At 39.8% G+C, this 23,662-nt stretch overlaps 1 protein-coding gene across 3 annotated transcripts in view; it reads left to right on the top strand.

The window, feature by feature from the left end:
* The window catches only part of DPP6 (dipeptidyl peptidase like 6), a 1,044,825-nt gene extending 1,022,160 nt beyond the window's left edge, over positions 1-22,665 (top strand). For all 3 annotated transcript variants that reach the window (XM_075587874.1, XM_075587872.1, XM_075587873.1), the window contains exons 20-26: positions 6,065-6,259; positions 9,182-9,236; positions 11,807-11,912; positions 12,346-12,404; positions 16,397-16,469; positions 16,603-16,676; positions 19,490-22,665. In XM_075587874.1, coding sequence (XP_075443989.1) covers positions 6,065-6,259; positions 9,182-9,236; positions 11,807-11,912; positions 12,346-12,404; positions 16,397-16,469; positions 16,603-16,676; positions 19,490-19,636 — 709 coding nt within the window. In that variant the 3' untranslated portion in view covers positions 19,637-22,665. The remainder of the gene's footprint in view (positions 1-6,064; positions 6,260-9,181; positions 9,237-11,806; positions 11,913-12,345; positions 12,405-16,396; positions 16,470-16,602; positions 16,677-19,489) is intronic.
* Positions 22,666-23,662: the final 997 nt, after the last annotated feature.

The following is a 23,662-nucleotide window of genomic DNA, read 5'->3' as shown; positions in this document are numbered from 1 at the left end:
AGGCAAAATGTGGAAAGGCCAATTTTCACATAATTTCATCTTTTTTTGTTTTTCTGCATCAAAAGAAGCGCAGTGTGGGCTCTAAGTTCCTTTTACTTGTCTCTTTATATCCAGGTTTAGCATTTTATTTTAAACTTTTTAGCTGGCAAATCGTGTTTGTGTTTGGTATCTTACATTGATATATGCATTTTTCTTTCTTATGTAATCACTCTGCAATTATCTTGGCCATAATGGAGCAGAGTTATGATTGAGACACAAACATGTATGATATTTTATAGCAAATGGAAATGTTACTGTATGCTCATTTGCATGTCTTAGACAGGTCTGCAACCCCGCCTTTCACCATTATCACCCAGCACTTCCACTGCAGCAAAGGATTCTGGGAAATGACATGCAAATGAGCACACAGTGCCACCTTTTGTCTCAAGCTCACATTACATGAACAACCATTAAGCCAATGCATGCTGCTTGATTGCTATGATATTTTAGGTAGACAAAGAGGACTATATTTACTGTACAAAGTGGGGCATTCCCGTAAGACACCTTCTGATGCTGGAAAACACCTTATCTGAATGGACTGTAAAGTATATTCCTGCACTAGCAGGTGTCTTAGGGCTTGGACCCGCTGCGTCCGGTGGCGCGTGCGGCCACGTGCGTGCGCCACCAGCCCCTTACCTGCAATCCATTGGTCCCCGCTGCCTCCTCCCTCCGTGGCTCGCTACGTGCTGTGACGCGTCAGCCGGCGAGCGCTACCAGAAGAAGGTGTTCTGGAGCGTTGATGCGTCACGTGGTGCGCGTGTGAGCCAATGAGGTAAGCAGGGGAGCAGGGAAGGCGCTCGTAGGGAGACGGCCTGTTGAGCTGTGTGTCACGGCTTGTTTTTTTTTTTTTGCCAGCTCAGATCACGCCAGAGCGTGATCATAACTCCGGCTTCTGAACACCGGAGATGGGGAGGGAGGTACGAACGGACGGACCCTCCGTTCAAACCACGCCACCCCCCCGCTCAAACCACGCCCCCCCCGCTCTGGGTCTTGCTCCCTACAGACCGCAGATAGCGGTCTGTGCCTCTCAGCACACTGCCTGCATGCAGTGCGGGCGCGCTGACTGAGGGAGCGGGGCCTTAGGCTTTGGTCCCGCTGCGGCTGGCGGCGCACGCGGCCGCGGACCACCATCTGCTTGCCTCTGTTCTTGAGGTCCCCGCTGGCTCCTTCCGGCGTGGCTGACTGCGTGCTGTGATGTGTCAGCCAGCCGGAGCTACAAGGAGCTTGTGATTTCGGCGAGTGCCGCGTCACGTGGCATGCAAGGGAACCAATCACGGATTGGATCCCAGCAGCCAATCCGATTTCCCCCCCCCCCTGCTTCGATCCCCCCGTTCCATTCATCCTCCCGTTCCATTCACCCCCCCTGCTCCAATTTCCTCCCTCTGCTCCGATCCCCCTTCCGATTCCCCTCCTGCTCTGATCCCCCTCTGATTCACCCCCGTGTGTATTTGTGTGTGTGTGAGTGCCTGTGTGTGTGAGTGCCTGTGAACCTGTGATTGTGTGAGGGTGCCTGTGTGTGTGTGTTAGTGCCTGTGTGTGTGTGAGGGTGCCTGTGAGTGTGTGAGGGTGCCTGTGAGTGTGTGAGGGTGCCTGTGAGTGTGTGAGGGTGCCTGTGTGTGTGAGGGGGGCGGAGGGTACCATGGGGCTGAGGGTGCCATGGGGCTGAAGGGGTGGAGGGTGCTGAGGGGCTAAGGGGCGGCTGCAGTGCTGCGCTGTGGGGCGGTCCCACCCCCTCACGTCATGGCCGTGCCCCCCACCCGTTTTGGCCACGCCCCCCGCGCCGGGAAAAAATTCACTGCAGATCGCAGTGCAGTAAATTGCACGCGCCGCCGGCAAGCAAGGCGGCTGTGCGGGCGCATGCAGCGGGGCCTTAGCCTTATGCCAGTACAGCTCAGTAAATTTGGGCCCTAATATCATTTTATAATTAATATTTTTTACTTTGACCTATACCCACCATTGGTTCCCACAGGTTAAAAAGTAATCACTTCCACATTTTCAGTGCTACTGCTGACATTTTCTGATAGAAGTTCTATCTTGACATATTGGCATAGTTTTTGCTTTTCCAAATTTCAGCCCAGTGATTCCCATAGTTCTAGAATCAGAGAAACAGAAGTAGATATGAATTCTGTGATGACACAATGTCAGCTATTGATTAGTATTTGTATAGAACTCTAAGCGAAAGAGAAAATCTAAATGTGACTTCCTGTGTAGTTAGATCATCAAAAAAATAAATATATATATATATTTTTTTTTTTTTTTTAAGACATAGCAACTATAATTGTTAAACTGCTTTACCTATGGAAATCTATGGCAATTCCTTACTAATAGTGCTAATTAATTGGAATCCTTTGTAAAACCCATTACATTCCAAAAGGCGATTCTATTGTGTTGCAAGTTCCCTCTCAGCAACAAAGGAGTTAATCCACCCGTGATTAGTAATTATGCAGAAAAGTATGAAAAACAAAGGGTTTTGGATCACTAACGTTGTCGCTGTTTTCAAAGTTGGCGTTTTTAATAAATGGGATTGCGGTGATATTATTTTGAATTACCGCCACATTCGTCAAGAATTCTTTTTTTTTTTTTTTTTTGATAAAGGGTTTGCACTGTGCAGCTGATTTGCATACATGAATAATGTGGTAACCCTTCGGTAAATAATGCTAGTGGTACAAATACGTGATAACTCATTCAAACTAGCCTTAATCACCGCAAGCCATGCAATTGTGAGGAGAGTGGAGGAGGGAGAGATCACACTTTTCTAACATAGGGTTATGTAAGGGGATTTCTGCCGAAATCCTCTGGCAGAAAGTTATTTAACCCCTTTGATGCCTCATGCTACCAATGGATTGTTTTGAGGCACCAAAAGGTTTAACATACCACATAAACACCCTACAAGTCAAACACGAAAAGTATAACAGTATGTGCAAATATTAACCCTTTAGGCCCAGATCCACAAAGCTCTATTGTTGACTTAACTCGTTAAGTGCTACTGCTAACGGTTACCCTCAAAGCTCACTGACGCAGTGTTGTGTTGTTTTTAGCTGTAATAAGCCCTTGAAATAGTATAACCAACGTTCATGCTAACGTTATGCAAAATAGGTGTTCACTCTAACTATCCAGTTCGGTGGGAGAATCCAGGGGGGGGGGGGGTCAGTAGTGAAGAATCAACTGGGATAGTCACGGAAAGCTGGATATTGGAATCCGGTTCTGTGGTGCAACGGGCAGTGAAGAGGTTTCTGGGAGGAGCGGGCAGAATGGGTAGTCGGGCGAGCCAGGGTCAGACTTACAATGCCTATCCTCAAAGCTCTGTTAAGTTTTGGCATATAATTAGATTCACTCCGTATTTCAGGGTCTGGAGGGAGCTAACACCTTCAGGTATGACCTACAGTAATGCATCATTAAATCCCTATGCAAAAACATATGCCGTTAGTTATATCAGTAGAATAGTAGGCTTAATGCCATGTTAAGTTAGCACTGCCTTGTGTTAGGTTTTATTAATTTATAAATGATATGTTACCCGGAAAAAAAAATACATTGAGAGTCACCTCTCATTTTCAAGTATGTCCTGGGAATAAAGTAGAGTTGACAACATTACAATTTACAGTTACAAAAAGGGTTAAAATGTGAAAAAGCATTGAAGGAATTTAGACAGAAAGTTGATTTGAGAGACTCGGGTGAATTGTTGCAGCAGTCAGGGTAACGGTACAAGAAGGAAGAGCGCCCGGTTCTTTATTAAACTTTGGGACTATAAGCTGATTTCTGAGGGCGGATCTACGGAGATAAGTGATGTGTACAGTAGGGGTGAGAAGCGTGCTCAGATAATTGGGTAACTTGTCCAGAAAGTACTTGAAGATAAGATGGGAAAGATGTGCATTACTGTACGTGTGCACTCAAGGGATAGCCAACCAAGTTCACTTAACATATAACTATGGTATGTGTTGAAGTTACATACTGTACAGTAGTAAGACAAAACAGCATATTGAGTTGTAAAGAATGTAAAGGTTAACATGTCTCACCTTACACCTGTCTTACCTAAAGGTGGCGTTATCACCCTCCAGAGTTTGACATTTTGAAATATGGGTTTTGCAAGCGGGACCAAGAGCGAGAGACTCTCTGTCTCTCTCTCTGTCTCTCTCTCTGTCTCTCTCTCTGTCTCTCTCTCTGTCTCTCTCTCTGTCTCTCTCTCTGTCTCTCTCTCTGTCTCTCTCTCTGTCTCTCTCTCTGTCTCTCTCTCTGTCTCTCTGTGTTAAGTTAAGTCTGAGTTAAGTTATGGTGAGTAAAAAAAAGTGACAAAAACCCTCCACAGCCTTTTCCCATTATCATACAGCACTTCCACTGCAGCAAGGGATTCTGGGAAATGACATGCAAATGAGCACACAGTGTCACTTTTTGCCTCAAAAAACATTTTTAACATGGTTCCCTATAGGCTTAAGCTTGCTGCATGGTCACATATATATATATATATATATATATATATATATATATATATATATATATATATATATATATATATATGCAAATATAGCTGTATGCATATTTGCTTTCCTGTGGAGGGTTTTTGTCACTTTTTTTACTCACCATAACTTAACTTAGTTATATGTATGTATGTATGTATGTATGTATGTATGTATGTATGTATGTATGTATGTATGTATGTATGTATGTATGTATGTATATATATATATATACTCTGTATATATATATATATATACACATGTAGAGGTATCAGTACCGTGTTAGCAGAGCTTCAATAATCAAAAAATAAATAGACGATACCGTTCTGTGGCTAACGAAATGCTTTTATTTGTGCGAGCTTTCCAGATACACTGATCTCTTCTTCCGGCGATGTTACAATGAATGAAGCAAGCATAGGGTATACCCTTTGCTTGCTTCATTCATTTTAACATCGCCGGAAGAAGAGATCAGTGTATCTCGAAATCTCGCACAAATAAAAGCATTTCGTTAGCCACAGAACGGTATCGTCTATTTATTTTTTTATTTTATATATATATATATATATATATATATATGTATATATATATATATATATATCTCCAATAAAGAATATAACTAGTGAGCACATTCACAAGTCTTAGGGATTCTGGGAAATGACATGCAAATGAGCACACAATATGTAACCTTTTGCCTGAAATCCATTTACATGGAACCCATATAAGCAAATGCTCTGCTGTTCACACAGCTTTTAAGCACAGCATGGGATTAGATACAAAGCCAGTCAAACAACTCACAGACATGTTTCAACCTTAATGGGTCTCATCAGTGTGAGGTTGGTTGTACTGGCTTTGCAAGACCTGCAGACCTGTCTAAGACATGTGAATGTGCTCACACGTGATATTCTTTATTGGCTATATACTAACAGTGGAGGTTTTTTGTCACCTTTTTCACCCGCCTTAATTTAAAATGTGTATGGTATATCTATATATACTGTAGATATATATCTATATATATATATATATATATATGTCCCTTCAAACTAACCCTCAGATAACACATGGAGAGACACTTGTGCTCAAAAAGGAACCCTCCTTGGATAACCGGAACATATTCCATTAGGATATGCAAAGTATATTTTAATGACTCCTAAGCGGTAATGTATTAATATGTTTTGCAATCTTAACATGTGTTTTTATGATCTATTCTAGAATGGATAGCCTTATGTTACCTATGTATCTAGTGAACATTATATCCATGGGCAAAAAAGGCCTAATGTTAGTCTGGAGTAGATGATAAAATTGTCAATATTTGGTGGCGGTCTTCCAATATACTATAGTGAATAAGTCATTTAACATTACCTACTCAGTTGCATGCTCATTTGTACAACGCTGACATATCAGACCGGTAAAGGCCCCTTATCACTGCTTTTAACAGCTAGTGATATGGCTTTAGTGAATAGGTCGGGAAGTACAGTGAATCTAGGTAGAAGAACTAAGTGGTTGGTTCATATGCACCATGGAGTTGAATGTTGTATGACTGGTAAACATCTTGGTTTATTTTTTGCCTATATTAGGGATGGCAGTCCTGGCAGCCAGAGTGTGACCGAAAAGTTTGAAATTAACTGGATAACCGTGCTGGTCAGCTCCTTTAGTGCAATAGTGGTACGGTTTGATGGACGTGGAAGTGGGTTCCAGGGCACAAAGCTTTTACATGAAGTGAAAAAGAAGCTGGGATTTCTAGAAGAGAAGGATCAAGTGGAAGCCGTCAGGTAACGTTTGCCTTTTCAGAAGGTGTATAATGGGATCACATGGGAAATTATGTTCAATACTAAAGGACCCGTAATCATATTGTATAGCACTGGCCTAGTGGAACTGAAGATCAATTTCTGGGAATATGTCACAAATCTAAATTGCCCTTTATGTACAAATGATGCTAATGCTACAATATATGCCATGTTACATTGTCATTACTAGAACTTGAATATAAAAGTATGTTCGTTGATATTACTGCATACAGTAATATATTTATATCCTTCCCTCAAATCCTTATCTCACTGCATCAAAGTGGCGAGAAGGTGCCAACGGGTGTTCAGGAAGCTGTATAGTGGCACTTGTGCTGGTAGGTTTAACCATACTATGAAAGCTTGAACAATATACCCAGCTAAATTTAGAAAGGTACTTAACTTAATATGTAAATGAGGATGGCATGGCAAGTAAGACCTCAACACCCAAATATAGAACACCCCAAAAAGCACTGCCCCCCATTCGCTGGAGGATACAACAAGAAATGAAGCAATCCCAAGGCGCAAGAACAAGAATTGAATATGCAGAGCTGTGAAAGACCATCTGTAAACATATATCTGAAAATGTAACAACATGTAACTGTGATATGGTGAAGAAGACTACAGATGAAGTCTCCGGTTCTGTCTTACCCTCCTCGCGGATCCCGCGTGGGAACCCCCCCAATCCCCTGTGCCGCATGGACTTAAAGCATGCGCGTTTCATCTGGCTTTTTACTAGCAGTAGCGGTGAAGGCGCGCTGCAGTGGGGCACAAATTCCCCCCGTGAACAGCTGGCAGATTTCCCACGGAGCATCCCTGGTGAGCGGCTTTTAACCGGAGATTTCATCTGTATTGAAATTAACAAAAGCTTAAAGAAGCTGGAGCAGCGATTTATGATTGGGGAGAAGGCAATCATTACGCGCAAACAAGACGATGGATCAACAATAAAAGACTGTGCACTTATCATAAAGAGAGTTGAGAACTTCTACATGAAATTGTACGAGAACACAGATAACACAGGGCATAATCCAACAGACAATAAGCAATAAGAAACCACCAATGATGTACCCTACATCCTCCCAGAAGAAGTGGCAAAAGCAATAAAATCTTTGAACAATGGGAACGCTCTCAGGGAAGAAGAAATTACAACTGAGATCTTGAAAGAAGCTGGGGAAGTAGAGAAAATCCTTGCAAAACTTTTACATGCTGCTATCAGAACAGAAACATTCTACATTCCAGAACAATGGAGCAATCCACAAGAAAGGAGACAAAGAAAACCTCATGAACTACAGACCAATCAATCTACTTTCAATTACTTACGAAGATACTCATTAATCAAGTGCAGCAGACCCTGTATTTCACCCAGCCTAGTGAACTCATGGGATTTCACATTGGATACAACACAACTGACCACATCCAAGTCGTACACGAAGTGATTTCTCAATGCAATAAATACAATCAACCACTCAATTTAGGATTTGTAGATTACGAAAAAGCATTTGATTCTGTCTACTCCTCTTTAAAAGGATACCACATCAGCCATTAGATTACATGAAGATACAAACAAGATAATGGAGTACGGCAGGGAGACACCATGTCACCAAACAATCTCCTCACCCCTACCACATGCAACACTTAACCTCTGAGATCTGACTCAGAAAGACTGTTCATGGTCCCAAGGTTCAACAAAGTATCCGGGCCGCTGCTCCTACTTCTCTTACCGTGCACCCCACAACTGGAACAGTCTACCGGAGACTCTCACTGCCGCCTACGGTTTGCAGATAATTTGTTGTTTTTGCCACATGTCCAGAAGACATCCAGCAACGAAACAGAGAACTTGCCAATACAGTACATGTAAGAAAGTGGGCCTCCATATGAAATTCAGCAAGACCAACAAATGTTTAAACTCTGCAATGATCAAAATAAATTGAATGGAACGAGAAGTCGAAGACTATGTCTACCTTAGCCGATAAGTAACAATGGATTGGAACCTTTTGAATGAAATCAACAGGAGAATGAAGATGGGATGGAGCGCATTTGGAAGAATCAAGACAATGTTTCAAGGGAACCTTCCTCTGTGCCTCAAAATGAAAGATTTCAACCAGTGTATTCTGCCCATGCTCACTGATGGATGGGAAACTTGGACCCTAATTGCGAAGATAATTAAGAAGCTTCAGACAATGCAAAGAAGTATGGAGAGATGTATAATGGATATTAACCAAAGAGGCAGGAAAAAGAATGAATGGGTTCAAAAAACAAACAAAGTCTGTGACATCATCGAAAGACACAATGACATTAAAATGGCTGTGGACCGGACATATCACAAGAAGAAATTACCATCGTTGGACACACATGGCACTCGACTGGATTCCAAGATAGATTAAAAGACCAAGACAACAACCAATAGTTAGATGGGAGGATGATAACAAAATGTTATAAGCAACGTGGAGATGAATCTTGCAACCCCAGTACCCTAGAAGATCTTTAGGGAGGCTTTCATCCAGCAGTGGATCAACAAGGGCTGAAGATTTTATATATCTAGATTTTCTAAATGGCAATATTACATGGGAACAATGTGGTGTCATGCAGATTATAGTTGCAAATAAGATTCATGAGGATTTGTTTATCAAAGGCTACTGTATGTAAGTGTGACAAGACAGATGTGTACAAAAATTTAAAGAGATTAATCAAATAAAAAATCTAATTGTTTTCAATGGGATTCATCTTCATTGATAAATCTAGGCTAGTTAGTTTTGCTCTTGTTTTGTTGCAATTCTGAAGTCGGGAGACTTTGATCCATAAAAAGACCCTACAAAGTGCTTTTCAGTTTCATACACTTGCCCAATCACTGTTGCATGCCTGTGATATTTCATTTGACTAATTGTCTTTCCTCTTTATTTCCTCTTTCAGTACAATGTTAAAAGAACAATATATAGATATACAACGGATTGGTGTATTTGGAAAGGTAAATCCCTCTTGTGTTTCTATTCTTTAGTTACTTTGAGTAATGTTATGTAGTTTCACGAAATAATCTCAGAATTCAACGATCACAAGGATTAACGAATTGTAATAAAATGAATGTCAAGGTTAAGGGAGCCTCTCTTCCTCCACATACAACATAATTGCCCTAATATATAGCAGTCTGCAGAACTCATTGAAATATCACCTGTTTTATCCTACTTATAGGATGCCAGGGGATGCCACCCTAAAGCCAAAGTAAAAATATCTACTGTACTTCTAATATGAATTAAAATGCAACGAGCCATATTTACTAAGCAGTGCTAAACCACAAGACATTTAAGTGACTTTACAAAAACGTGCTAGAAAGTAGCATTTTGAGTGGCATTGCTACGTAAATATGGGTCTTATTCCAACGTTTACTTATACCAGTTCTCTTTCACCTGATCACTTTAATCCATGCTGTGGTTGTCTTCTTCTGCTGACTTTTTCCCTCGCTTTTTTTTTTTTCTTTCCGCTTTTGTTCCTTTCCACTTTTATTTTTACCATAGGTATTCAGAAATGATGTATTTTACTTAATCCCTTTAGTGTCGTTCTGTGAAGGGCAAAAGGAAGAGCATGTACAAGGCTCCTGGGCCATTTGTAAAGTAGGAACAGTAGATTTCAAACACAATCAGAGTGGAGGAGGAGGTCTTCCTCTTCCGTTACAGACATCAGAGGCCGTATACAGGCCCTATTGAGCTTTGTTACGAATAGCAAGAGTATGGAGAATGTGGAGGAGAAGACAGTGGTCCACTGTGTCAAATGCTGCAGAGAGATAGAGTAATATGAGCAGAGTGTAATGACCTCTGTCTTTGGCAGCATGGAGGTCATCAGTTATTTTAGTGATGGCTGTTTCAGTTGAGTGAGCAGTGCGGAAGCCAGATTGTAGAGGGTCTAGGAATCTTGTAGGGGTCTAGGAGAGAATAGGTGTTGAAAAAGTGTAGCAATCGAGAGAATACAAGACGTTCAAAGAGTTTGGAGGCAAAAGGCAAGAGGGAGACCGGTCGATAGTTAGAAAGACAGGTAGGGTCAAGCTTGCTGTTTTTGAGTAATGGTATAATGGTTGCATGTTTGAAGGAGGAGGGAAAGGTACCAGAATAGAGGGATGTGTTAAATACAGTATGTGTGCGAGCGTAGGGGTTATAGTCGGAACAAGATGTTTTAGGAGATGGGAGGGAATGGGGTCAAGAGGGCAAGTGGTAGGGGGAGAAGAGGAGATCAGCAGTGACACATCCTCTTCTGAGACAAAGGAAAAAGAGTCAAGGAAGGCAGGAGGAGAGTTGGGAAGAGGTGTGTGATGGGAGGAGGCAACAGATGGGATGTTCTGACGTATGGATTCCACCTCTTCCTTAAAATAGTCAGCAAAGTCCTGAGGTGAGATGGAGGAAGAAGAAGAGGCAGCTGAGGGTGGTTTGAGTAGAGAGTCAAAGACAGAGAAGAGTCGGCGTGGGTATTACTGTACATTTACTCTCATTCAAAGTCACTTATGTTATAAAAATATGATTGTAAAATTTAGCCAGACATTTTTTTTAATGCGTTCTGCAAATAAGAGCTAAATACATGAAAATGTAAATTTACAGTTAAACATCATACACTAATACACTACTCATACACTAGCATTTTAATAATGTCTCAGCTGTGAAAACAGCACATAACTGGTGCAAATCCAGCACTAGTGTCATCAAAAGGGTTTTCCTTTTATTTTCAAAGGGATCATTTATCTTAATCTTTAATATATCTAGCACTGATTATTGCAGCAGGTTTGATGCATGACAACCTGGTAATTGTGTCAATGTAAAGGATGCTCATTGGGGGGGGGGGGGGGGTCTTCAAAAGGGAAATGCAATGTCCCCCATATTGTTGATGTTATACAGTATCTAATTTTTTACTAAATCATATGTAATTGTAAAGGCTACTTAAGTTTAGTTAAAATTAATTTAATGGCAGCATGTTAATGTTGCTTTTCTTGAGTTGTTTCTGTTGTACAGTATATACTGTGTGACAAATTCTGAAGGGAAATTATATTTAACTGAACATTCTTGCACAGATCATGTTTATTACTTTGGTTATTTATTGTATTTCATTGTCATCATTTTTGTAGCAGTACTACTGTAGATTGTGTTTTGTATTGTATTTTGTCCTAAATGGGATAAATGGTTCAGTTACTAAAGACGCTGACTCTGAAAGCACCTGGTGTCAACTCCTGGTGTCAACTCCTGGTGATCTTGGGCAAATCACTTTATCTCCCTGTGCCTCAAGCACCATAAACAGATTGTAAACTCACCTGGGGAGGGACGGTTTCTGTATACATCCTGTGTGCTAAACTGTAATTGTGAAACCTCATTGGGAGGAAAGGTCTATATGAAATAATGTTATTATTATTATTAATAAATATGTTGAACTGAGCTGTTTGTATAATTGTCATTTAACAGAAAAATGTTAACACCATATTTGTCAATATTATGTCATTGCGAAACATCAAACACAAGACCTTGTCAAATAAACATTTCTGTGCTTTGCCCTCTCACTGTTCAGGATTATGGTGGCTATTTAAGCACTCTGCTTCTAACAACTGGCGAGGAAACCCCCCTGTTTGCATGCGGAGCGGCTCTTTCTCCAATAACCGATTTCAAGTTATATGGTTAGTTTATTTGCTGTTTTATAAATAGGAAATTTATAGGCTTTCTCAGGTTTAACTTGCAGTTGTGTATCATGAGTTATTACTGGCAAATTTAGCTCTCAATTGATGATAAAGAAAAGTCCTTTAGAATACGTGTGTATTAATATCACTGCATTATATCCCACAGTTACTAAACTGTACTAGGCTTTAGTGCAACACACTTGAATGGTGCTTTATGATTTAGCCCTGTTTACTAACATTCGCCTTACTTGTCATTACAACATATAATTAATACATTAATATAGTTGTCCCATCAATCTGTTCAGTTTCCTATGTTTTTATTTTCTTTGCACAGATTCCATATTGACCAACTGCACTATGTCACACACACACTAATTTATGTAAAAAAATCATTATTTACAATTACAGTGGTTATTTATTTATGTTTCCTAAGCTTCCGCCTTTTCTGAAAGATATTTGGGATTACATACTATTGACAATAGAGCATATGAGGTACGTATGAATAATTCATGCAAATAGACTATTATAAGTGTTTCCCATGTTCTCTCTATATACATGTATAGTTGCAAACTGCAATGGGTGACTTACTTCCCTAACGTGTTGCTATGTGTACTGTATACGGATCTGCTTTTTCTGTGTGGTGGGGATTAGTCCATAACATTTTTTGTTAAATGATACAAGCTTTCTAAGCAGCAATAGTGCAGCATTATATGGAGAATTTATATTTCTAATAAACTTTAGAAAAATGTAGGTTAATGCGCAAAATAACAGGAGACAGACAAGTCTCCAAAACATTAGTAACAATATAAACCATCCTGAATGTCACACGGAAATACACAAGATAATGAATTACTAACATCCCGGGAATCACACCAAGTGATTATCATAAAATTAAGCATGGCAAGGCCTCCTGTATCTGCTACTCTGATAACGATTGATGGCCAATCCAAACAGCAAGGTATTGAAGTTGTTGGTTGCTTAGTTATCCATCAGCCTTACCCACCGCGTGTGTGTGTGCGTGTGCGTGTGTGTGTGTGTGTGTGTGTGTGTGTGTGTGTGTGTGTGTGTGTGTGTGTGTGTGTGTGTGTGTGTGTGTGTGTGTGTGTGTGTGTGTGTGTGTGTGTGTGTGTGTGTGTGTGTGAAACAACCCACCACCAACCAATGTGAACTAACAGCAGTAGTATGTTAACCCGTTAAGCATCAAGAGGATCCGGCAATGCAGACCACTCTGGCAGCAAAAAGGTTCAATATAGTTAGTTTAAAAAAAAAAATCAATCATACAAGTTAGAAGTATTTTTAAATACTTCTTAAAATTCTTTGCGTTTTCACAGTACAGGCAGTCCTCGGTTATCCGACACAATGTGTTACTCAAAATGGCGTTGTAAAGCGAAACACGTTTTCCCATAGGAACACTGTTTAAATGAAAGGTTCCGTTCCTGAAGGCATTTTTAACACTAAAATACACCAAATATTTTACGCGGGCAATAAGATATGCAGCACACACATAAATTATATAGTGTATATACTGTATTATATATATAATATAACATAATAAATAATATATTATATAGTATGATATAATATTATATAGTATAATATTATATATATACGCTCTTACGACGCTTTGCAACGTTGTTTATGTGAATGTGTATACATATACACACATACACAACGTTGCAAAGCGTCGTAAGAGCGTTGGATAAGCCATTTTGGCGTTGTAAAAATTAATATAGGTATGCATTGCACAGCGTTGGATAAGCCATTCGTTGTAAAGCGAAGAGTTGTAAAACGAGGACTGCCTGTAAACATTATTTTATTTACCAAGTGTCTTTCATGACATATCTACAGGCATATTGTCAGTAAACATCTTTCTGTCGATCTTTAGCTACAGTTATTGTGATTCCATCATCAACCAAACAACCAATAGAGGAGGATAAGATAAGAATTGTACACATCCTTAAAGAAGGTGGTATATAGTGCATCTTTCTCTGACTTACAAGAAGAATTTCGACTACCAGATTTAGAATTAGAAAATTATTATAAAGTTTAAAATGCTATTCACCCCATCTATATTGGATTGGAACCATTCCCACAACTGAAATACTTCAATCTTTTCAGGTCATTCAAAGCAAGCTCTCTCTAATTTATATACTGTGTTAACGTTCAAAAAAGATTTTATTTGTAAATCTAAATTTAAAATGGAAAAATACTTGATTGTCTCATTGTCTAAAGAAAAATGTTTGATCAATTTGCCACCTTTAGCCTATGCGATCTTACAAATAAATCAATGTACAGTGCTTCAAAATGATTACTAGAATTTATTGGGCACCATATCAATGAGTTTGAAGCAGGTGCTGTATGTCAACTTCTGGTAGGAGCTGGAAATGCAATGAATATACAGGTAATATCTATTATAGCACTGTCCTAAAGTGCTACCATTTTGGAAAGCATTAAATAGCAAGGCTAGATGTGGTTTTGATTTGGAATCCGATAATATTTCTTAATTGGATTCCGAAAAAAAAATGTGAAAAAATCCAAATACAGTAGTTTGGGGCTATTTAGAGCAGTTGTAGCCCAACATTGATCAGTGGTTAATTTCAATGGTTGAATTAGTGGGTTTAGAGAAATTCTTATTTTAAAAAAGCGTTAAAATACGTTGATCTATAGACATACAGAAACCCCTTTTTTTAAATACGGAGACTCTAAAAAGATAATTTTTTTGCTTCCTCTTTTTTTTCTGCTCCCAAAGTTTAACTTCCTATTCATTCTTCCTTATATATTTCCCTTGCATAACCTAAAATAATCATAGAAAGTTGTAGCTACAAAATTTTGAATGTTCTATAAATAAATATTTATACATTTTTTATGTGATTTATGTTCACATTAATTTAGTCATTAAAGTGATACCAAATGTATGTATTTTCTATGCTACATTAATAAAATATTAATTATAAAAAAAAATATTTGACAGAACGCACTGATAATACAAAATGTATTCTCTATCACAAATATGTAAAATATTCACTGTAAAGATACATCAAACTCCGTGTCTGCTGTGAGGGACTTCCCCTTTAACACATTAAATAGGGAGGTCACACTCAGTCAACAGAAATATACACAAGATTGTTTGATCATTTATTCAACAAATAAAAACTTCAATCAAATACAAATATCCTTAGAGTGAATATTTCACCTTTTACATGTTAAAAAAAAAAAAGTAGTCTTGCTTATCAGCAGGGCCTCTTCTGCTTGCATCTGTCGACCAGGAGTGACCAACGCCAGTCCTCAAAGGCCACTACCAGGTCAGGTTTTAAGGCTATCCCTGCTTCAGCACAAGTGGCTCACTCAGTGGCTCATTCATTGGCCATCGCGCATGATACTGCTTGGTCCCATGTTTTTGGTAATATGGAATGCTACGGGGGCTTACACATTTGCAGTGTTCCGGGTGGTCAGAGGATTTGTCCTTTTTGTACTGTACTTCCGTTGTACAAACATTTAACAATGTAGCGCTATAGTGATCAGTTTGTAAATGCATTTACTTGTGTACTTACCATGTGTGCGTTTGGGTAGCTAATAGCCTGTGTGTGCACTATGTGACTAGATCTACAGTATGTGGTCCCTCTCAATAACATCTTGCAGTACATCATTTCATATACTCTGTGAGACAGTGAGGCCCAGATTTAACAAATGGTGCTATGTCTTTTGAATAGACACTGGGGTTTAGTACCATATGGTAAATCTGGAGGCTCAGTACAAATTACGTAGGGCACTGATTCCACTGAATAGGAAACAGAATTGGTGTCAGTTTGTAGTCCTCAATGAGGCTTGTTTATCAAAGTCCCCAGGCTGCAAAACTGGGGCAAAAATACACACCAGCTTTATTGTATGTATGTATATCTTTATTTATAGCGCCATTAATGTACATAGCACTTCACAGCAGTAATACACGTGACAATCATATACATAACAAATAATGCAAATAACAGATCATGGCAAGAAGTGCTTCAGACATATAAGTAACATTTAGATTAACTTTATTAAGACAAAACATTACAATTAAAACCAATGGGATTTCCTTGATTGATGAATCTAGTGCAGTGTTTTGGCAATAGTTTTGCCCTGGTTTTGCAAGTGATGCGATAACGTTAACAATCCTCCAGTCAGTTCAATACTTTAATATAGGAAAATACATCATTATAGATTTCCCAGAATTGACCCATTGTAAATTAACTTGATGTGTGGGATGTCATCATTTCTGAAAGACAATGCCGAATATATAGTAAGTCCACAAAAACATTACATTTGGAAAAATATTCAATATGTCAGAAACAAAAATTGTTTTTTTTTATGTGTCCGACAGTTTGTTCCATTAAAGATACGGTATGAGGGCCATGTGATTTTTGATGTAGCTTATCAGTCATTTCTGTGAAGCCAATTTTCCATGCCTTTGCTGAAGACGCTCCCTGTAATCTGTGTTTCCACAGTTGGCCAAATTAGCACATCGAGTGCCCTTATTGAATAAAGAGAAATTTTTAATTATCCACGCGACTGCAGATGGTAAGTAATGCTTTATTAATCCTTAATCTATTTCATAATGATAAGACCTTATTAGGCAAATGTTCCTCTGTGAACAGCTAGAAAATGTGTTTTAATGAATGTCCCCTTTACTGATACTAATCTTGTTTTGCAGAAAAAGTCCATTTCCAGCACACAGCCGATCTCATAACGCATTTAGTCAGAGCCAAAGCCAATTATTCTTTACAGGTATGTATATTCTTATGCATCAGCCCAAAAATCTATTGTTGTACCCACACACAATGGTAGCACTCACTTGTTAGATAAGGCCTTTTAGGCTGGTCTGTGCTTGGTAAAGGATTTAAGTATATACAATAGACATCTCAAGAAGCAATGTACAGGTGCGCCGACGAGTATTCTAAAACTTACCTTAAACTTGCCTTGGAAAATCTGTGGCTATCACCAACAAGATCCAGGTACATTCTGCAAACATTTCAGTGACATTTCTGCAGAGACTAGTACCAGCACCAGAAAAGACAAAATTAGAACCTTTATATGACACGTGGAGACGCACCTGTGCACAAAAAATGGGTACCCCAAAGATACCTGGGAAACTTGCTAACCGGAGTAGAGATGGGCAAAGTGGTCAAAATCTGGTTCCCGGAATATCCTTAATTTTTTAAACCAAATCCGATCCCTCCACCTCGCCAATATCCGTCTGCCGATTAATCCAAAATTAGATACAATCCGGGCGGATCTTTAAGAATTCCAAATGTTAGGGAGAGATGCCTGCACCTGAGGAACCCTGGGAGCTACGCTAACTCACACTGCAAGAGCAGCTGCCTCTCCCTCCCCTTCTCTCTTCCCCCCTCCTCCTCCCTCTCTCGCCCCTTCTCTCCCCCTCCCCCTCATACTGATAAGACCCAAAATGTTGAAACAGCTGTCTGAGTAAGTTTACTGACTATGCGCTTCTTAATCTCAGGCTGTGCTGTAAAAGCTATGTAATACAGCAGGCATATGTATTTAGGGGTACATGTTAACATGGGTGAGAAGTGAAGAGTGACTCACTGGGAGTGCTCATTTGCATGTAATGTCCCAGAATCCCTGTCTGCAGTGGAAGCACTGTATGTTAAGAGATAATGGGGAAAGGCAGGGTTGCTGACCTGTCTGAGACATGTAAATGTGCCCACAAGTGGTATTTGTATTCCTAGTCATGAAAACTTTGAAATTGCTGCTTCATTTTTTTACTCATAAGTATGAGCACCCAACTGTCCCAAATAAGTTATTAATGGAAGTGTTACGGCTGCAACACTGGAAAAAAGGATTACCGGCGCCAAAAAATAATGAATAAATGTCAATCAAATACAAACCATACAGTGTGGAGTCCAATTAAAGTCCTTAGATGAACAGATGATGAAGAGATATACTGACGATTCTCATCATAGACCGTGCAATATGTAAAAGAGAGAGAGAGAGAAAGAAACAAATTATGGTGCAGTATGCCAAATGCTGTTGACATAAAAACAGAACAAGCTAACAACACATAACAGACAAGACAGACAAACACAACCACACTAGCAAGGCTAAAAATTAATACAAAGCTATTTATTAACACAACTAATGCTGGGTTCCGGAGGATGACTCATAGACACCAAAATCCAGAGGGGTAAAAATGAAACCCTACTCACAAGACCCTGGATGGGCAAAAGCAGTTGAGACTGAAATCGCACTGATGCTCTCCAAAGATGGCGACCGGAGCTCTCTCACAGGCGTCCCCACGTGATAGGGGTAGAAGGTGAGTCACACGAACTGCGGAACCTCCGGGCGGATATGACGTCACGCCCCGCAATGCTCGCGATGCGATGCGATGCAATGCTCCCAATGTGAGTGTTCCTCTCTCACTCCTCTTCCCCCACGGCTTCACCAGCTGCTACGCAGTGTCCTCCGCGAACCAGATATAAGCTCTAAAACATACGAAACTTCCCGACGCGTTTCGTGCGCATGCGCGCACTTCTTCAAGGGATGTGGTCACATTATATCTATGATGAGAGTCGTCAGTATATCTCTTCATCATCTGTTCATCTAAGGACTTTAATTGGACTCCACACTGTATGGTTTGGATTTGATTGACATTTATTCATTATTTTTGGCGCCGGTAATCCTTTTTTTCCATATTCTTTGACTGACTGTATGGTCAGTTTTCACCAGGCTGCCAGTTGTTTATTTTTGCACTTTTTATTCTACTAAGTATACTTTTCATTGTTTTTTTAGCGCTGTTTCACACCGTCTTTTTTTGCTCACGGCTGCAACACTGATGGACAAAAAATAGTACCAGATTTATTGAAGATAAAAAACCACTATTGAAAGTGGTGTTCTTCCTTTTGTTTAACCAGGTGCTATGTTTGCACCATTGTTGGTCTACTTACCTTGTGCAATAGTTTCCTAGCGGAATATCTTCGATAAATAATCTGTGCAGTTGAAAGTTGTAGTAACGGTACTTGTCCTGCAGAAGTATAAGTGTTACAGGTCGTGGCACTTTTCACTGCCCCAACAAGAGTTGTTATAGTCTACAACAGGGAGGCGCAATTTTTTTTCCTGCGCCCCCCTGCTGGCTATCCCCCTCTCCTCGCCCCCGCCCCCATTCTTACCTTGATTCAGACGTCCTGGCGTCATGACGTCACGTTGCCATGGCATCTGAATCAAGGTAAGTTAGGTTTACAGAGGCCTTGCAGCTCCCCCGGCATTTATTTAAATGCCTTCGGGAAGCGCGCAGGGGCCTCTGTAAACCCTGCGCCCCCCGCAGCGAATCTCACCCCCCACTTTGCACATCCGCAGGTCTAGAAAGCTTTCCAAATCCCACACTTTTCTTCGTGTCACAGTATTTGTATGTCAAAAAAATCCACAAATTCATAACCAACTGTTTCATAAATCCCATCTGGAAGGACTTTGCGTTTCCTGCTTACACCTATACTATAGATAGGCCTATGTTTAACTAGTTTGCACAGGTACATGCTACATTAGCCTTGACTAAACTGCTGCTCTACGCAATTCTCTCATTGCAGATATACCCAGATGAGAACCATTATATGAAGAATGGGGCAGTGGAACAGCACTTGTACAAATCCATTGTGAATTTCTTTGAAGAATGCTTCAGAATCCAAGATAAACCTCCCATAGTAAAAATTGAAGATGAGGAGGAGGAAGACTAACTTTGTCCGTGCCAAGCACAAAACGAGTTCTTACATAACAATATGCAACTGAGTCGTTTCCCTTTGGGAAATAAGAAGTGTTATTGTATAGCATGTATCTAACAGAACTGAAAACAGTGCCCCCCGGTGGCTCGTGTGACTGCACTTCTTCCGATGTGGAAGAACATGACGCCTGGGGAACTCAGCAGAAACTGCTGTCTGAATACATTGCTTTTTTGTTGCCACTAAGAAATTGCTGTAGTTAAAAAAAAAAATAAACTCAACTCAAGGAATGAGACTTTCTGAGGAACCACCTCTAGGACTAGACGACCGGTTAACATTCAAGAAAAGAAGCAGTAGCATTTGAAATCCATTCTTATTGCAGCACTACATTTACATTACATTTGTGTCAGATGAAACTACTACATGGAAAAAAAAAGAAGATTATAGCACAATTATTTTCTGAATACTAATTTACAGTTTGCTTGCTCTATATCCCATCTTAACAATGCCGTGGCTTTCGGGCGGCTTTGCTGAATACAATGTATTAATCTTACTAAAACAATGTATATCATTATTTCATATTTTTTATATAGTTTTGACCTGTTAAACTTGCATTTTGTTGGAAACCCCATGCCTTTACTTTGCGGATGGATTTAGAGTATGAAAGCTGTGTGAACACTTTTCCCATCATTTAAACCAGTGGTAGCCAACTCCAGTCCTCAATGGCTATCAACAGGTCAGGTTTTCAGGCTATCCCTGCTTCAGCAAAGGTGGCTCAATCAGTAGCTCAATCTTCGATCCACTTGTGCTGAAGCAGGGATATCCTGAAAGCCTGACCTGTTGGTAGCCCTTGAGGACTGGAGCTGGCCACCCCTGATTTAGATGGTATTTTGTAGCAGATACTTTCGCACGTCCTTGATGTGAATCATTTATGCAAGCTAGTTGTGGTTTAGGTTAGCATGCAACATTTTCCATCGCAACTATCTGTCAGTTCTGTGTCATCTTGAATATTTTGGAGTCTATTCAACAGAACATGTAACATTTCTCTAATAGGATTATTATCTAAATACTCCCAGCTGCAAAACAGCTGCCCACCTACACAAAAACTTCTAATCCCATTTCACCTCGTTAAAAAAAATCTCACAGGCAGGTGAAAATGATATGCTACAATCCCGAAAAACGTTTTCAAGATTGTATGCAACATATTGACAATCAAAATCAATGTTTTTTTATTATTATTATTATTAATAGTGGATCTTATGACTCGTGAAAATAGTTCTGATAGGATACAAGGTTTGGAGCATGTCTTCTATAAAAAAGGATTGCGCTTGTTATATGGGAGACTTGCTGCCGGATTTGGGACTTCGAAACATTGACAGTGCAGGGAAGGGCAGTGTACTCTAGCTGTAAAATTGGTTAGGTATGTTTCCATCAATAAATATGTTCTCAGAACACATTGCATAGCTACGAATCCTGTTACGTTTAAACTATAGCAGTATTGTCGTGTTGTTGTTTTACTTGCAGAACTCCAGTCTTAATTAGACGACAACTTGACAATGAATCTATAGATCACAGCTAGTTGGTCAACTATAAAATAAGAGAAATTACCACAATATAATGGATTACTGTGAAATGTGAATGAGAAGTCCAATATCTTTATATTGCTTCAGCACAAAAGTAAGGTAAATGGCTAACTAGTGGTTAAACAGAGAAATCTTCAGTTAGCCATTAAAGGTGTCACTTCCACGTCTGCTCTGCCTACTATACGGGCAAGCATGGTACCATTGTCCATTGTGGCTTCAGTGTGCCAGCTCACTGCGGCTATCAATGGCATCCTTTATACTGTTGTCACCTGAATCACGCGCTCTAGTAGTGAGTTTCTTGGTGAGTAGTGCGTTAGAAAAAATGTGAAATAAATAAATCACAGATGTATTTAAATTCGAGCTCCCATTCACATGCCACACTGAATTTGATCCTCGTGCTTGGTTATCATACAGTGGAACTGTGTAGCCAGGATTTGTGCTACGGGCGTTCAAACAAGCATGCAAAGTAATCAATTCTAGCTTTCCAGATCCTTCACGTGTAATTTCTGCGGTGATATCTTCAGGTTTCTACACATCAAACATATGGGCGCGTTTAGAGGGATAAGGATATACACGATCTACTGTTAACTTAAGACTTTTATATAAATTAACTGCATTTAAATTGGCAAACAAATGGTACGGTTTATCATTTCGATTGATTAGAATCCTAAATGTGTTCTGCCATTCCGCTATTGGAGAAAAAAAAAAAACCACTTGTGTGGATAAGCCACAATTGTTTTCAGTCAGAAAAGGGAAGATCACCTACCCTTCCACGTGGATCTTGCTAGTATTTTGATATGCTAGATTTAAGACTAATATTGAGACTAATATTCTGACCAAATGTACAGCCAGTATTAATGTTGTATATATCAGTTTGTAAATACGGAACGTAAGTCATTTATTTGTGAAGACCCCCAAGTGCTTACTAGTATTGTGTTCAGCATGCCAGGTGACCCCCTTTTGCTAATTAGAACCGTTAACTTGAACTATATAAATAGCTCTACTTCATTTGATCCTTTTGACAGCTTGAATGTTAATGCAGGTTTCTACAATTTTTACATAGTATTGTTAGTAAACTCACATCCAGTCATGAAAGGTGTGTTAATGTTGTTCTTCTATGTTCTCCCTCCTTTTTTTTATTTTTATTTTTTTATTTATCTTGGAGCTTTGAATGTTAGTTGTTGTTATTTGGATCACCCCCTTGGACAATAGACGATGTAAAAGATTTTGATTACGGTAAATATTTACATGACAGAATACGGTAATAGGCATAAGAGAAATGCCAAACAAACACGAATGATTTTAACATTTGGCGATTATCATTGGGTTACAAGGTCTAAAATAACTCGTATGAAGAAGAAAAAAAAAATGTAAACTTTGCTTTGTCCAGAATTTTGTAGAAACAAAGTTAGGATGTGGCATGGTAGTGTTTCGTCATCCATGAAATAAAACATTATTTTATCACCCGGGTTGTTGGTATTTGGTGTGTCAGGTGTTACAAATAAGGTTCTGTTGAGTAATTGTATAAAACAAGAAACAAAGAAGTCCAGAGCAACATCCAATGTGATAAAAATACACAGTGAAATACGTATATATCTCTTGAAAAAGGGTAATTTAGTTAACCTTTGGCCAAAGCGTATAAGCCTGCGAGCCACTTTCAAGGCAGGACCATAATATCGCAGGTATTTGGTGTGACAGGTGTTACAAATAAGGTTCTGTTGAGTAATTCACAGATTAGAACAGCACAATGAATAAATGCAACCCTCAAACAACTGGATCCTGGGTCCTCTGACCCATTCATTTAAGCATATCCCTTTATTTGTGTTTTCTTTCTCTTGGATTTAGTTGCTAGTACTAAATATTCATTAACGCTGGAAATGTTTGTTATTATTTTAAGGTTGACGTGCAAAGGTCGGGGAGCTGGAGAAATGCACGAAACTGCAAATGGAAGAAATGTTACATCGATACTTTGATATTTTAGAAGCTATTTAATGCTTGGAATTCATATTATACAAATAGATATGTTACACGCTTCAAATAATAATCAGGAAGAGAATGTACTTTAAAGATCTAGGCCCACATTACTACAAAGCCTACTTACCACTCAGTAAATATGACTCTTAGGCTAAGGCCCCGCTCCCTCCGTCAGCGCGCCCGCACTGCAGACAGGCGGGGCGCTGACATACACAGACCGCGATATGCGGTCTGTAGGGAGCGGGAGCCGGAGTGGGAGGTGGGCGGGAGTGGGAGGCTTGACAGGGAGGGGGGCGTGGCTTGAGCGGAGGGACCCGCTACTGTCCCCCCCCCCCTCCCTCCACGGCTCGGGTAAGTAAAGCAACACACACACACACACACAGACAGAGGCAGGCACTCACGCACTCAGGCACACACATACACACACACACACAGACAGAGGCAGGCACTCGCACTCAGGCACACACATACACACACACACACACAG

The sequence above is a fragment of the Ascaphus truei genome, chromosome 2, assembly GCF_040206685.1.
Source record: "Ascaphus truei isolate aAscTru1 chromosome 2, aAscTru1.hap1, whole genome shotgun sequence".
In the NCBI taxonomy this organism is placed as follows: Eukaryota; Metazoa; Chordata; class Amphibia; order Anura; family Ascaphidae; genus Ascaphus; species Ascaphus truei.
Note: the sequence above shows the minus strand (reverse complement) of the source record. Positions and strands in the feature narration are given on the sequence as shown.